This window comes from Lemur catta, chromosome X, assembly GCF_020740605.2.
Source record: "Lemur catta isolate mLemCat1 chromosome X, mLemCat1.pri, whole genome shotgun sequence".
NCBI lineage: Eukaryota > Metazoa > Chordata > Mammalia > Primates > Lemuridae > Lemur > Lemur catta.
In genome coordinates, this window is record NC_059155.1 from 14,421,811 (window position 1) to 14,439,283 (window position 17,473).

Consider the following 17,473-nt stretch of genomic DNA (forward strand, 5'->3'; position numbering starts at 1 on the left):
GAGAGTTATATCAAGAAATAAGCAGACTGTCCACTCCCATGCATGTGCCTTCCCCCTATATTTTATTTATACACTCATCTTCACTGTCATCTCCCCCATGAATCTTTGTTTGGATGCCCTGGCTCTAATTGACCTTTTCTGTCTTCTGGTTTTCTGAATCCTACATACTATATCTGTTCCAGCATGTATTCACCACTTATATCTCAGCTTGTCTGGTCACGTAAAATTGCTTGAAACTTTGAGGAACACAGAGAAAAAAAGGGAGAATTTTTGAAAAATTTGAAGAAAAAGAAAGAGCCAAGATTCTGAACTCAGAAGGCTGTGGGCAAATTGTTTACTTTCTTTAAGCATCAGTTTTCTCATTCATAGTAAGCAGAATGTACATACCTCTTAAGGTTGTAAAAAATAAACAAAAGAAGGCATTTAAAGCGCTTAGCACAGTATATGGCACATAGTAACTGCTCAGTAAATGGTAGTTATTATTAGGGGTGAAAGACACACCCACATGGTGCTATCATATAGAGCAGAATATGGTAAGTATTGTAATGCAATTACAAAGAGCTATGAGGACAGAGAGGAGGGATATATTATTTACAGCCAAGAAAAGGGTAGGATGGATTTTTGGAGGAGGATACAATTGAGAAGTGACTTGACAGAGTGTAGGAATTTAACAAGTGGGGATTGTGGGAAGTTTCATTTGAAGGAAACTAAATGAATACTAATTTCAGACTGTAGGTTTTATTTGTTTTGGTATCCCTGAGGTCTGCAATGCGCGCACACACCCCCCATATATGCTTGAATATAAGGTGACACAAATAATTTTTAAAACAGTTCTGACTCATCTGAATATATAAACTGTTAAATATATAAATAAATGATTGAAATGGTTGAATGTCTACTTAGGATGTTTAACTTGTTAATTTACTCTCATTTACATATTTAAAGCACATATTATGTAAAATAATATATTAATTTGGAGGGATTTTTCTAGTCTCATATTTCATGAAGAGTATAATTCAAAATATTCCTATGCATCTTTAACATCATAATTTTTATAATCACTAGAGCCCCTTTTTGAGTCTTCTAGCAGTTATCCAAATATATCATCTGACTTCCATCTAAGATCTTTGAGATTCTGAATCCATATTTGATTCTATCCCTGGATTTTTTATTCCTAGTCACAATTCCCCATTCATATAACATGAAGACAATTGTTTTCTGAGTTTGTCCTATAGGTATATATTTAGATCTTCACAACATATATCTACTATCTGCTATATCACTTTTTAAATTTATATTACAAATTTTCAAACTTACATAAAAATAGGGAAAATAGTATAAGAACTCCCATATTCTTATCATCTGGATTCAACATTTATCAATAAGTTTCAATAAAATCACAGTCATTATAACATCTACAAAAATGCTATTTGTATATTTGATTTGTTCAAGTCAACATCAAAAGAAAATCCACACATTGCATTCATTGTTTCTCTTAGGTTTATGTACTCTGAAGCAGTCTTCTTTTTTTTCCACTACCATTGACTTATTGAAGAAACTGGTCATTGTCTTTTAGAATGTGCTACTTTCTGGATTTATCTGTTAGTTTCATTTGGTGTCATTTAATTTGCTCGTCTGTTCCCTGTATTTCCTAGGCTTAATTGGATTCAGGTTCAAATTTTGCAAGATTTCTTTATAGGTAGTACTATGTGTTTCATAATATATATCACATTAGGATACACACAGTGTCTGATTGTCCCCTATTTTAGTGATGAGTACATTGATCAGAAGATTCAGTGGGTGACTGTCCTCTCCTACATAAAGTTCCTCATCAGCTTTTCATCCAATGGTTTCATCTATTGATGCTTATTGCTTAAATATTTCATTAGGATTGCAAAATTGTTATTTTCTAAATTTATCACTCCTTCCATACTTATTAGCTAGAGTACTTTTGTTGAAAAGAACTTTACCTCATTAGCTAGGACTCTTTGATTATCCTGAAATATAATCATAGAGAGAAATCAAAATAAATTATTAATTTTTTAATTGCTAACTTTCAGCATAAGGAGTTGCGGCCCAAGTTACCTGCAAAAGTGTCCAATTGAGAGGTGTTTTGATTTTTTTAAGTGGGGGAACTTTTAAAAATATCTTCATAAACCCTTTGGGTTTTTCTGTTTTTAATTTGTTTCATTCAGTTGCCTTTGATATTGTTTTTAATGGTTAAACTGTCCCATAGGCAAATGGGAGCCCCTTTTACTGCATTAGTTTTGACAGTGATCTTTTAAAAGCTTATTTTTGACATCTAACACTTGCAGTTATGAGGTCATACCCTTAGATATGATTTACTTACCTCCTTTCTTTCTAATTCTAACAGGTACTTTCTATGAGCATCCAAAACTAGCATTAATTGAGAATAATATTTCAATCTAATATGTCTCTTCCAAACTGTACTTTGTGGATAAAAATAAATGAATATGGGGAAATACCACATTACGTGAGAGATTATATACAGATTTGAATATAAGGCAACTCCTTTTATTCTGGGGGGAAATTTGGAGAAAATAACCTTTATCTTGTATGTGGACATATATGGCACATTTCTCTGTGTGTGTGTGTGTGTGTGTGTGTGTGTACGTTTGTTATGGATACATTTTTAATGAAAGTGGTAACATACTAAATCTCCTTTTCTGTTATGAGCCTGTGTTTTAGAGAATTTTCCATATCAGTGCCTCATTGTTTTTTACCGGTGCACAGTGTTTTATTGTTTGGATGTACCATAACTTATTTAACCAGGCCCCCATTGATGGATAGTTAGTCTGTTTATGATATTTTGCTATCATAAACAAGGCTTTCGTGAAGATTCTTACAAATAAACCATTTATACATATGCAAACTTATCATTAGGATAAATTCCTAAAAGTGGAATTGTTATGTGAAAGGATATGTGCGTTTCTAATTTCCAAGTTGCCCTCCATAGAGGTTGTGGTATTTAACACACCATCAACAGTACGAGAGTGCCTGTTTGCCCACACTCTCGCCAACACAGCTGTATTCATTTATTTGGGATTATAGTACTATAATAAAAACCCATCCCCACACTGATTTTTAAAAGAGAACATGTATAAGAAAGAAACTCTAACAAGAAAGCTTGTGGCAAAACAAAAGTCTATCCTGAAGAATCCATTGGCCAATGTAGTACATGTCTGGAAAATGCCAAAGTATCCTTGTTACATGTCATATTTCTACATAGATTAAATCAGCCATGGAGCTTTGTTTAACAGAATGTGACAATGGGAGCATTTCTTGAAATCATTTTATTTCCTCCTAGGCATAAAGATATACATCTGGCCAAAGCAATTTTGTCTACCATCTGGATCTTTGCCAGTCATATCATTATACAGAATGATAATAATATGATCAGTTCATCAGTAATTGCAAACAAACTTTACTGCTAGCTCATGTGTAATCAAGCCCTCAGTTCCTGTCTCTCTAAATTAGTTTTAGTTTTAAGGCTTCAGAAAGTAAATATATCATGTTAGGTACTTTTCAGACTTATCTCTGCTACTCAACGAAGAGGCCCTTCTTCTTACTGTAACATAAAGTTCCCATATTGATGATGAATAGTTTTGAAGCTTAATTCTTAAAGGACTTGATGAATAGCAGCTTGGTTTAGAGGACCTGACAAAGCAGTGCACAGCATGAAACTCAGGATAAGTGCTGAGAATAAAACATCTGAGTTTTTTGGGGTTTGTTTTGTTTTGTTGGTTTTTTTTTTCTTTTTGTTCAGCGAACTATAGGCAAGAGCAGAAGTGGTGTCTGGTGTGTTATAGAAGCGATTCTTTGGGTAGGACCACCCACCCAAAAAGTATTTGCTTCCTCATCCAATCTATTTTGGGCCACACAAGGTAGAACACTGCTAGGAAGCACTAAATAGATGTAGTCTGAGCTCTATAAAAGACTTTGTGATGTAGGCGATTGAAAATACATTAGCATTTGTGAAGAACAGTGTTTATGGAACAATGGAAGATGCTCTTTGTTCCACTTAATGCTCTTAAATGCGTTGTGTTGTGTACTGTCCCCTGTAAAGAAAGGTGATGCCACTCAATCAAACACCATTAGCAGTTTGCACGTTAAGTTGTTTTTTCCAGCCATAGTAATGAGCTTGCATTAAGCCACCTGCCCCCGCTTTCCTGTTGAGGCCCTATTGAAGCCAATGGCACACACTGTGGAGCAGCTGCTTAGATTTAATGTGGGAGTGAGTAGCTGGGAGTTATCTGGCCTTTCCAGGGATTAAGCCCTGTAACTGTGGCCTCATTATCACTGGACTATAACCCACTGAGCTTTCTGGCCCCACACCCACAATGTGTTACAGCTCTATTTAAAATTAGATGACCATGAATACTCTGGGAAAAGTCATGCCCTAGCTAAAGTACAGAAAATTCCCTGTTCTGATTTATAATCTAAGCAATTAAAGCCTATACCCCCTGGCCCTGGCTACATTCTGTGTACTTAGAAAGGTACTGAGATAACATGATTTGTACATAATTTTATCTTTTTTAAATTTAGAGATGCATTTTTTAGCAGTAAAGTACATAAAAGAAAACACTCTGCAACTCTTTATTTGGAAAAGTTATTGCATATAATGGTAACACCATTCCTGAGCCATAAAGGACATATGTCTCAACAAAACAAGTAATATGTTAGTATCAAACAATATACATACCTGTGTATTTTTATGTCATGTGTATTAATATAGTGAGATGATTCCCAGATAGGAACCTATAAGTAGAACTTTCTTAAGTACTCCTCAGAAGATAAAGTCAATTCCTAAAAACTAGCCCCAGCCCCAGCACACTCTCAGCCACATGACCAGTCTTAATTGAGTAGGAAAACAGAAGAACCACCTTTGTGTGGTTATGCCAAAGGAATCAAACACACCATGTCCTGGGACAAACTAAATGGCTTGTGGATTAAGGGAGCAGAAAATTAGAGGCAAGATAAATATTTTGGGGAGGCAGCTTAGCATAACAGATACAAATGTGAGCTTTAGGGAGTACCACACTTGCATTTAGCATTGATGGAAAAATGCTAAAAGATCTGTAGAAAAACACGAAATGGTCATTAAGAGCATGGGCTGTGGCATCAAACTGATGCATTTTTAAGCTCAGCTTCTAACTGTATAAACTTGGATAAGCTACTTATCATTTCTCAGTTTCAATTTCCTCATTTGTAAAGTGAAGATAATAGAACTTACTCCATAGGGTTGTATAGGGTGAACATTAAGTGAGATCATTCATTTACAGAGAGCTGGTAGAGAGAAAGGATCAATAAGTGAAACAGCTGTTTCTAGCAGCAGTAGAAGTAGGAGTAGATGTAAAAAATAACCACCCTAAATGGGGATTAAATCCCCAACCATGAGCTCATTAGCACCAGATTTATACTTGTGAAACCTAAAATCTGAATATTGCTTATCCTTCTGGCTTGCTCACTCTTATTCTGACTAGGCTCACATTGGACCTTGGTGAGCTTTCCAGTCCTCTTGCCCTTTTCTTTTTCTCCAAGTCTGTGAGCTTCTTCCTAGCCTCACTTCCTTTCCCTTCTTTTGCTCTAATCTGTTTCCGTGCTGAAATCAAAGTAATTTATCTAAATTACTAGTTCTACCATGTTGCTGCTTTGGCAACTCCTTATGATCGTCGCTTGACATTGGCTCTTGGTGGGAAACATCAAAACCTGATGAAAATTACTGATAATTAAACTGACTTGTAAGGAAAAGGAAGAAATAGTGAATTATTTGTTTCTTTCTAGACCGTTCAGGCTAGATGCCAATGTTTCCATTTGAGTGTTAAGTGGTTGGCCATGTCAGGGAGAGACCATTGATAAAGCATCTAATGGGATGCCAGGAACCCAGCAGTACTCATCACATTGTAATTGATGATGATTCCCAATGGTTGAGCCATGTATTGGTTTAGTATTCTTTGACTATAGTGTTAACTAACTATAGATTAACTGAAAGATCTCTAACTTCAGAGTTAAGAGACCTTTGCTACTTACTAGCTATGTCATTTGGGGAATATCCTTCCTGCACTCTGAACTTCAGATTTCTCATCTGTAATGAGGAGGTTAAACTGAATGATCTTTGTTTTCTTTTGGGTCCTGATAATGTATGATTTCTTTGTATCATCTGAGAGATGATACAAATCTAAGATTTGGAATAAAAAAAACCCATCATAAACAAATGTTCTCCTTATAGCAATCTGGCTTCAGTATAACTGGAATGGAGGGATAGTAGGGATCAATGTAATTAAATGGTTAGCATAAAAATCAAATTGACAATCTTGATCATTTTAGCACACCAGCCCCAATATGCCAGACAATTAGGAGTTTTACCCCCTTCTTTGTTAGTTTGAGTTCTGGTATCATTATGCCCTAAAGTATTACATGATTCTGACTTATTTTTATTAAAGTGTATTAAAGTATTATTTTGGAAAGATATGCATTGAGATACTTTGATAAACCCCAGGCTGTTGCACAGCTCATCTTTTGGGAATCGATGTAACATATGGTTGGCTTGAAATTGTTTCTTTGGGAGTATACACTACTGTGCTTCAGTTATTGCCAGGAGAGTGCTTCCCAACTATACCACCAAGGACCCCTTCAATTATTGTCTTTGTAAACTGCAGGTTATAAATAATTTTGACTATTAAACTACATTGATTAAGTAAAAGTTTATTTCTTGCACTTTTCCTTTTTTGTGTGAGCATTATACAATAGTATTATTTATTGCTATCATTTCTTTTTTTAAACTTCAAAATATCAAGGGAATACAAATATTTTTGTTACATGGATACCTTGTATAATGCTTAAGTCAGGGCTTTTGGTGTGCTCATCACCAGAATTGTGTTCATTGTACCCAATAAGTAAGTTTTTATCCCGCACCTCCCCTCCCACTGTCCCCTTTCTTGGTTTCCAATGTCCTTTATATGTCTTTGTACATGTGTGTACTCATCATTTAGCTCCCACTTATTAGTGAGAATATATGGTATTTGGTTTTTCTTTCTTGAGATACTTCACACAGGATAATAAACTCCAGTTTCATCAAAATTGCTGCAAATGAAATTATTTCTTTCCTTTTTATGGTTGAGTAGTACTGCATGGCATGTATATGTGTACACACACACACACACACACACACACACACACATTTTCTTTATCCACTCATCAGTTGATAGACACCTAGGTTGGTTCCACACCTTTTCAATTGTGAATTGTGTTGTAATAAACATTTGAGTATAGGTGTCTTTTTTATAAAATGACTACTTTTCCTTCAGGTAGGTACCCAAGGGTGGGATTACTAGATTGAGTGATAGGTCTACCTTTATTCCTCTGAGGAATCTCCATACTATTTTCCATAGAGTCTGTACTAATTTGCAGTGCTACCAACAATGTATAAGCGTTCCTATCACTCAGCATCTACGCCAGTATTTATTGTTTCTTGACTTTTTAATAATGGCCATTCTGATAGGGGTAAGGTGGTATCTCACTGTAGTTTTAATTTACATTTCTCTGATGATTAGTGATGTTGAGCATTTTTCATATGTTTGTAGGCCATTTCTTTCTTTTGAGAAACTTCTATTCATATCTTTTGCCCACTTTTTTATGAGGTTGTTTTTTTCTTGCTGATTTCTTTGAGTTCTTATTCCAGATACTAGTCCTCTATCAGATGTATAGTTTGCAAATATTTTCTCCCATTCTTTAGGTTGTCTATTCAATCTGTTGATTATTTCCTTTGCTGTGCAGAAGCTTTTTAATTTAATTAAGTCCCATTTATTTCTTTTTGTTGTTGTTGTATTTGTCATAAATACTTTGCCTAGGCCAATGTCTAGAAGAGCTGTGTTTTCTTCTAGAATTTTCATGGTTTCATGCCTTACATTTAAGTCTTTTATCCATCTTGAATTAATTTTTGTATATGACAAGAGATAGGGATCCTGTTTCATTCTTCTGAATGTGGCCATCCAATTTTCCCTGCAACATTTATGGAGTAGGGCTTCCTTTACCCAGTGTATGTTGTTGTCTGCTGTGTCGAAGATCAGTTGGTTATAGCTATATAGATTTATTTCTGGGTTCTCTATTCTGTTCCATTGGTCTATGTCTCTACTTTTATACCAGTACCATGCTGTTTTGGTTACTATAGGCTTGTAGTATAAATTGAAGTCAGGTAATGTGATGCATCTAGGTTTGTTCTTTTTGCTTAGGATTGCTGTGGCTATTCAGGGTCTTTTTTGGTTCCAAATGAAGTTTAGGATTATTTTTATAGATCTGTGAAATAAGACATTGGTATTTTGACAGGAATTACATTGAATCTGTAAATCACTTTGGGCAATATGGACATTTTAACTATGTTGATTCTTCCAATCTATGGGCATGGGATATTTTTCCATTTATTTGTGTTATCTATGATTTCTTTCATCGGTGTTTTTAGTTCTCCTTGTAGAGATTTTTCACCTCCTTGGTTTAGTATATTCCTAGGTATTTTATTTTCTTTGTAGCTGTTGTGAACAGTATTGAGTCCTTGATTTGACTCTTAGCTTGACTGTTGTTAACATATAGAAATGATACTGATTTGTGTGCATTGATTTTGTAACCTGAGATTTTGCTGAATTTATCAATTCCAGGAGTCTTTTGGTGGAGTCTTTAGGGTTTTCTAGATATAAGATTATATCATTGGCAAACAGGATAGTTTGCCCTCCTCTTTCCCAATTTGGATGTCCTTTATGTCTTTCTCTTGCCTGATTGCTCTGGCTAGGACTTCCAGTGCTATATTGAATACAAGTGGTGACATCCCAGTTCTTAGGGGGAGTGCTTTCAACTTTTCCCAATTCAGTATGATGTTGGCTATGGGTTTGCTGTATATGGCTCTTGTTATTTTGAGGTATGTTCCTTCTATGCCTAATTTGTTGAGGGTTTTTATCAGGAAAGAGTGCTGGATTTTGTCAAATGCTTTTCTCTGCATCTATTGATGATCATATGGTCTTTGTTTTTGCTTCTATTTAGTGGTAAGTCACGTTTACTGATTTGTGTATGTTGAACCATCCTTTCATACCTGGGATGAAACCCACCCAATCGTGGTGAATTATCTTTTTGATGTGTTGTTGAATTCAATTTGCTAGTATTTTGTCAACAACTTTTGCATCTATGTTCATAAGGGATATTGGTCTGTAATTTTCTTTTTTTGTTGTTTTTGTGTTTTTTTCCTGTCTTTTGTTTTAACATGATACTGGCTTCATAGAATGAGTTAGGGAGGATTCCCTCCTTCTCAAACTTACAGAATAATTGCTGTAAAATAGATACCAATTCTTCTTTGTAGGTCTGGTAGAATTGGGGTGTGAATCCGTCTGGTTTGGGGCTTTTTTTGTTGTTACTGGGAGATTTTTCTATTACTGTTTCAATTTCACTGCTTGTTTTTGGTCTGTTCGGGATTTCTATTTCTTCCTGATTCAACTTTGGGGGTTGTGTGTTTCCATTTCCTCTAGGTTTTTGTAGTATTCATGGATGATATTTTGTATTTCCATGGTATTAGTTGTAATGCCTCCTTTTTCATTTCTGATTGAGTTTGAGTCCTTTATCTTCTATTTCTTATTAATCTGGCTAGTGATCTATAGATTTTGTCTTTTCAATGAAACAACTTTTCGTTACATTGATCTTTTGGGGTTTTTTGTTTGGGGTTTTTTTTTGGTTTTCATTTCATTTAGTGCTTCTCTAAGCTTGGTTATTTCTTTTTTTCTGCTGGCTTTGCGTTTGGTTTGTTCTTCTTTTTCTAGTTTCTTGAGATGTGACATTAGGTTGTTAATTTTGATCTTTCTTTTTGATGAAGGCATTTGAGGAATTTTCCCCTTAGGACTGCTTTTACTATACCCCATAGAGTTTGAAAACTTATGTACCCTTTGTTGTTCAGTTCAAGGAATTTTTTGATTTACATCTTAATTTCATCATTGACCCAAGGATCATTCAGCAGCAGGTTGTTTAATTTCCATGCCTTTTTAGAATTGTTTCTCTTGGAATTGATTTCTAGTTTTATTCCACTGTGGTCTGAGAAAATACATGGTATGATTTTGGTTTTCTGAATTTGCTGAGACTTGTTTTGTGGCCTAAGACATGATCAGTCTTGGAAAATGTCCCACATGCTGATGAGAAGAACGTATATTCTGTAGTTTGGGGGTGGAATATTCTATAAATATCTGTTAGGTCTATTTGTTCTAGAGTCCCATTTAAGTCCAGTTTTTCTTAATTCATTTTCTGCTTCAATGATCAGTCCAGTTCTGTCAGTGGGGTGTTGAAGTCCCCAAAATAAGATGGTGCTTTTTATATCTTTGCTTAGATCTTGTAGAATTTGCTTTATGAATCCAGGAGCTCCTGTGTTAGGTGCATATGTATTTAGGATTGTTATTTCTTCTTGTTGAATTGCTCCCTTTACAATTATATAATGACTGCCTCTGTCTTTTTCTTTTTTTTACTATTTTTGTTTTAAAGTCTATTTTATCTGATATGAGAATGCCTATACCTGCTTACTTTTGGTTTCTATTTGCGTGGGATATTTTTTTCTATACCTTTCCCTTGAGTCTGTGTGTGTCCTTGTGGGTTAGTTGTGTTTCCTGGAGTTAGCAGATACTTGGGTTTTATATTTTCATCCACTCAGCCAGTCCATGTCTTTTAAGTGGGACATTCAGACCATTCACATTGAGTGTTAGTATTGATATGTGGGATACTGTTCTGTTCATCATGTTGGATGATACCTTATTGTTTTGTTTTTCCTTTCATGCTATTGTTTTATAAGACCTGTGAGCTTTAATTCTGTGGTATTTTTATACTGGTTGGTATCTACTGTACTGTTCCATGTATAATGTACTTTTGAGCATTTTCTGTAGGGAAGGTCTAGTAGTGACAAGTTCCCTTAGTGTTTGCTTGTCTGGAAAAGTCTTTATTTCTCCATCATTTATGAAACTTGGTTTTGCAGGACACAAAATTCTCATCTGGCAGTTGTTCTGTTTAAGGAGACTAACAGTGGGGCCCCAATCCCTCTGGCTTATAAGGTCTCCACTGAGAAGTATGTAGTTAGCCTGATAGGTTTTCCTTTGTAGATTAGTTGTTGCTTTGGTCTTACAGCTTGTAGCATTATCTCCTTCATTTTGACTTTGGTCATGTTGACAATTACGTGTCTTGGAGATGTCATATTTGCTATGAATCCTCCCAGTGTTTGATGACCATCTTTGTACCTGGATATATGAATCTCTGGCGTTACAAAGGAAGTTCTCCTCAATAATTCCCTTGAATAGGTTTTCCAAGCTTTTTGTTTTTTCTGTTTTTCCCTCTAGAATACCTATAATTCATATGTTGGCTCATTTTACATAGTCCCATATTTTTCTGAGTGATTGTTCATTCTTCTTTATTCTTTTTCCTGTGTCTTTGACTGACTGGGTTAGTTTGAAAGCCTTGTCTTCAAGCTCTGAGTTTCTTTCTTCTTCTTGGTCTAGTCTGTTGTTGCAGCTCTCTGCTGTATTTTGTAAGTCCCTAAATGATTCTTTATTTCTTTAAGTTCTGTTATATCCTTTCTTATGTTGTCTACTCTTTAGTGGGTTTTTGGTATTTTTCATTCATGTCCTGAAATATTGTTTTGGTTTTCAACTTTCCCTTCAATTCCATTCATCATGTTTGCCATACATATTCTAAATTCTATTTCTGACATTTTGACAATTTCATTTTGTTTGAGGCCCATTGCTGTGGATGTATTGTGATCCTTTGAGTGTGTCAGACTAGTTTGTTTTTCGTGTTGCTGGGATTCCTTTGCTGGTTTCTTCATATCTGAAACCTCTTCTCTCAGCTCAGGGCAAATAGGTTTGTGGTATGCCTGTTCTCTGTTGCTGGGAACTGTCCTACTTAGAAGGAGGAGAAATCCCTGGATAGTACTTTTGTGTCCTACTCTGGAGGATTGACCTGGCAGAAGAGGAATGGATACACTGAGAGCCTGTAACACAGCTGTTCTCCTGCATTGTCCCATTCCCCTGTGGTTGTCACAGCCCAAGCCAGTGCTGGGGGATATTTGTTCAGATTGGTGGGTTGGTCCCCAGGCTGCTGTTGAAAGCTTGGGCAGGGGGATGGGTAAGTTCCTCTCCATGGAGACAAGAAGGTGGCTTGATCTTGGCTGGCACCTGGGTGGGTCATAGGACCTTGGTGGGTGCCTGGTTGCATCATGGGACTGCAGCCAGTTGCGGGGCATGTTCCAGGACCTTGACAGATGCCTGGGTTTGTCACAGGACTACAGCAAGTGGCAGAGCAGGTCACAGGACCTTGGCTGGCACCTGGGTGGCTCATGGGACCTTGGCCAGAGCCTGGGTGGGTTGTGGGACTGTAGCAAGTACCTGGGAACATTGCAGGAGCACAGCCTGTGGCGGAGCAGGCTGCAATACTTTGTCTGGTGACTGGACAGGACGAGGGTCTTGGCCACTGCCTGGGCAGGTTGGGGACCACAGCCAGTGATGGAGTAGCTCCTTGGCCACAACATCTGGGCCATCTGCATCTGGCAGGGTGGGGAGATGTTCAGCACCCTGCCAAGCAGTTACAGTGGCTGAAGCTTCCCTCCCCACTCCCTCTCTGATCTGGCAGAGGTAATGAGAAGACAGCTGTAATGGAGCTGATTGCTCTGCATACTGAGTGTTCTGGGGCTGACAGCAGAGACTGGAGTCTGTTGTTGCAACCTGGGACCAGAAGTTGGCTGGACACCACTGTGCCTGCCCTCCAGTGCAATGCTGATGCAGTCTCCAAGCAGCTCCCTGATCAGTTTGGAGGCCTGCTGTGTTGGGGGAGCGCCCTTGCAGCTTAGATTTCAGTGTCTGTGGGGGAAGTGCAGAGCCCTGGGGATCTCTCCCCTAACCCTTCCCTGCGTGTGAATGCTTCCCCCAGGTACCTTCTCATCTTGCCGAGCGGATCACCCTGCTCCTCTCTCCCCCACTTTGTGTGTTTCCAGTCGTTTCTGTGATGATTCACACTGCTCTCTCCAAGATGGTCCATCCACAGGTGAACCTCTACCTGCAACCTTTGATCCTCTCCTTGAGAGCAACAAGTGCAAACTGCTTCTAGTCTCCCATCTTGGCCTCTCCTCTTGTACTTTATTAAGTAAAAAAATACATATATGTGCTGCTTAGAGCTTTTGGTCAGCATGTGCTATCCAACATCATCACAAATTGATATAATTCTAGCTAAAAAGAAATATATTTGATATTTGAATTAGTTTTACTTAGGTAAATGTTGAATTTTTGTTACGAATTTTGAAACATCAAATATCTTTAAAACTCCCAGATACTTAAAGAGCTTCCTAGTGATCCACAGACTATAATTTGGGAACTTAACAAATATATTAGGGAACAATCCACCAAATAATAATAATTATCATTATTGGTAATATTTATTGGGCAATTACTATATCCCAGGTCTATATACATTTTAAGTACTGTATACATTTAATCTTCATTTAATCCTGAGCCACATTGGGATTAAATTACTTACCCAGGGTCACACAACAAGGAACTGGTAGGATTTGAACCAGGGGAGGTTTGAGTGCGTGGGATTGAAGACTGTTGTTCTCAACTCAGCAGTGAACAACGAGAGTGCTTTAACAGACGAATCTTAAAGGAGATTAAGATCTCTTGAAGGAGACATTCATATTTATATCAGTTGAATCTTAAGTTGTTAGGATGTGGAAAGACATCAGAACTGAGATGTTGAGAAATGTTAGGGGTGCTAAGATGGAGCTAGAGATGAGGTACTAAGTTTTAATCTCCAGATTAGTACCTGAATTTGTACATTTGAGTTGAGGGTTCTACAGAGGCTAGAAGTTGGACAAACCAATAATTTATTGGTCAGAGCAGTGGATAGTGGATTCCAACCATCTAACAACATGTTTGGTTTGGGGGGTTGGTAGGTGAGGTGGGGGAGTATATCACCATTCTAAGACAGGGTCCAAGGATGGGGGGAAGGGAAAAACAGCTCCCTTTTGACAATTGAATATATACAATAAGGTGAGGGGAGAGGAAGTGAGGAGAAAAGCTCATTTTTAGTTAATAACTGATGCTCTAGAGTTTCAGGGTCTTTAACGCTCTATGGATTAGGAATTCGTGGCAATTCTATACCACTGAATGCCATAAAACCCAGGATATTGAGATTCCAGGATTAGGACTTTAGCAATTTTAAAACAATGAAGTGCTGAGGGGGGTGGGAGACAAAAAAACCCCAAGGATTTGAAAGGTAAAGCTCTGGAGATGTTAAACACTAATCCCCTTGCACTCCAAGTCAATCACAATTTTAGCCCCTAGTACAAGTGGAAATGGAGTTGGAGTTTGGAAGGAAAGGGGTGAATAAAGGAAAGGCCACCTGGGCAGGCATTTGGGCCTCCCTCCGTAAGTTTAACTGGAGTGACTCCCATTTTATTTGTTTAATATATTGAGAGTTTCTGCACACAGTTTCATTTGATAAATATGTTCCAAGCTTAAAAGAAAAAGGCAAAACCACTTTGCTAGGGGAAAAAAAGGATGTGGAACTTCTAAAAAGTATTCCAGTAGTTCACCTCAGCCTCTTTTTTTTTTTCTTTTTTAATAACAGCAGACACTAGCAAGGACTTTCTGGCTGGGATATTAGGAGGGGCCAACTAACAGTTCAGTGAATCAGTCAGCCCCTACTACGAAACCAATAACAACAACAGCAACAAAGAATAATAATAATGGCAGTTACCATATTAACTGTCAACTCTGATGTGGCACAGGGCTAATTTGCCCTAACATTAACAAGCTATGTGACCTTAGACTAGTCATTTCCCCTCACTGAGTTTCAGTTCCCTCACGTGGAAAATAGTAATCACAGTAACAGTAAACGTGTATTGTGTGTGTGTCAGACTCTGCACTAAGAACTTTACAGAATTTATCTTATATAATCCTTACCATATATCTATAAGACAGGTAATATAAACTTCTTAGGCTTGTGAGACATTATTTTGGCAGTATCTGTCAAATGAGATAATAATAGTACCTATCTCATAGGACTACAGAGAATTGAATGGCACAAATGAAATTGACTATTGTTTTTCTTTTTATTGGAAGTAGGGGTGGGAGGTGGTTTAGAATGCATGTGGGATTCACAGAAAGTTCAGCTTACTATGCAAAGCAAGGGAACCCAGTAATTAAAATGAGAATGGAAGTATGAGTACTACCAAACCTTAAGGAGTGAGATTTTAAAAGCATATTGGGCTAGAGTGACACCTCATAGTAGAAGTTGCTGATAAATTTAGGAAAAAGAAAAAAACAATGGCTCAAATAGTAAAGCCACATTGTTGTTGCGTTGTGTAGCTGTAGTACAGGTACAGCATTGAGAGTGATTTGTTAGATGAAGATATTCTTAAAATTTTTGAAATATATGAAAAGAGCCACTCTGTTTCTATGCTAAAAGTAGAGTTTAATTTACACTTGCCTAAGCAAAAGATGATATATTCTTTCCTAACCTATACTTTGCTTTAATCAGAGGCCTGCAATGTTGGTTGTTGTAAAATCCAAGGAATATTCAGAATATCCAGGAATTTCCTCATAGGAACAAGGCCATTTTGCTCAATTCATTACTGCATAGTGCATGACACATGAACTGGTGCCAGAAAGTCTGACTGAAGTTCCTAGCCCACCACAAGGGATACATTGTGATTGTTGCAGGTGCAATTTCTGCATAAAAGGATTGTTCCAATATTGTGCACTTAAAAATTTGCTAAGAGGGTAGAGCTCACGTTGTGTTCTTACCACAATAATAATTTTTAAAGACTGTTCCTTTTTTACTTCATTCTTTCATCTTGAGTTGGCTAATTTTCCTCTCATGAAAATAATTATGTTTTATTTCAAATAAAATATATTGGTAACACCTTGATTGCCTATTCATTTGATAATTTTCACCTTCACAGGGCATCAGGTACTGTTTATACAGCACTAGACATTGCAACAGGACAAGAGGTAAGTGCTAACATTCAATCCTGATTTTATTTGCTTTTATTCATGTTTATCAGGTTTCTTCTTTGATGGAATCTATGCCGGAAAAAATGGGTAGCACTGGGTAAAGCATCTGAAGCATCTTAAGTGGCTAGTTGACCCAGGATTGACCAAAGACAACAGGCATAGTTTTGTGGCACAGATAAAGAGCTCAGTAGATAAATAATTTGTATGCCTTATTCTGTGTCCCCCAAAAATATGGATGCTTATGTTTATTATAACGATTGTAATTCATTCTTGTACTTTAATCATCATTCAGGTGGCCATCAAGCAGATGAACCTTCAACAGCAACCCAAAAAAGAATTAATTATTAATGAAATCCTAGTCATGAGGGAAAATAAGAACCCCAATATTGTTAATTATTTAGATAGGTAAGTGGTTTTTTTCTCATTATGTACTTGTTCTCTTTATGGGATGTCATTTTCTTTGCAAATTACTTTTTTTGGTATCTATTCATTTAACTGTCATTCTACAAATATTTCTCAAATGCTACAAAGAAGTAGAGTGTTAGATCTGCTGAACTTTCACCTGCTTATCTTTGTCCACCCATCAAACACTTGAAGAAACATTTTATGGTCTTTGTTCAAACATAAGCAGTTTGTGTAATTTCCTTTTGAGGATCGTGGCTCCATGTTGGCAGGAAATAGACTATTGCATGTAAGAGAGAGCAGTGGTGTTTTAAACATTTCATCAAGTGTTTGTTTGGAGCCAGTACAGTCTCTGGGAGTCTAAGTGAAGAAGGCTGACTACAATGGCCCTGCTTTAATGGGTGCTTTGTGATTAACCGACAGTGAGGTCTAGGGAATTGAGACTTTAATCTCAAACCTTTTTCCTAAACCAAGTAATTAACATCTCTTTCATCAGTGGTATTAACAGTGTGTTATAAATAGGCATTTAAAGACAGCACTAACTCTTCACTTGTGGTTAACATCTGTCTCATTCAATTTCAATAAGTGTTTGTTTAGCACAACTGTGCTGTGTTCTCTGGGGATATACAAAGGAAAGAAAGCTAGGTCTTCAACCTCAATGAGCTTAAGATCTTGCTTTCTGTGTTTTGGGCCAGGTAGACCATGATACAGAAGGAGGAAAAAAGAGGAGGAAAATGGACAGTCAAATCTTGAGTGTTTCATAAAGTGTTATTTAGGGACTACCTGCAGCAGAGTGACCTAAAGTCACTCTGTGTTTGTAATTTTGTAAAACTTGCATTTTCACTTACAAAAAAATGCAGATTTCTAGGCTGCTCTCCATAATTAATGAAATGGGGCCTATGAATTTTCATTTTTAACAGGCTTCCCAGGTGAATCTTATGGACACTGCAGTTTGAATACCACAGAACAGAAGGTCTTGCTTCTATCCTGTGGGTCTTAGGACAGGGTAGAAACATTAAGGTCATTCCATTTCC

General features: G+C 37.0%; 1 protein-coding gene across 5 annotated transcripts in view; it reads left to right on the forward strand.

Annotated features, from left to right (window-relative positions):
* PAK3 (p21 (RAC1) activated kinase 3) overlaps positions 1-17,473 on the forward strand; it is a 242,455-nt gene that overhangs the window by 200,827 nt on the left and 24,155 nt on the right. For all 5 annotated transcript variants that reach the window (XM_045538818.1, XM_045538817.1, XM_045538814.1 and 2 more), the window contains 2 exons: positions 15,986-16,034; positions 16,330-16,442. In XM_045538818.1, the coding sequence (XP_045394774.1) occupies positions 15,986-16,034; positions 16,330-16,442 (162 nt within the window). The remainder of the gene's footprint in view (positions 1-15,985; positions 16,035-16,329; positions 16,443-17,473) is intronic.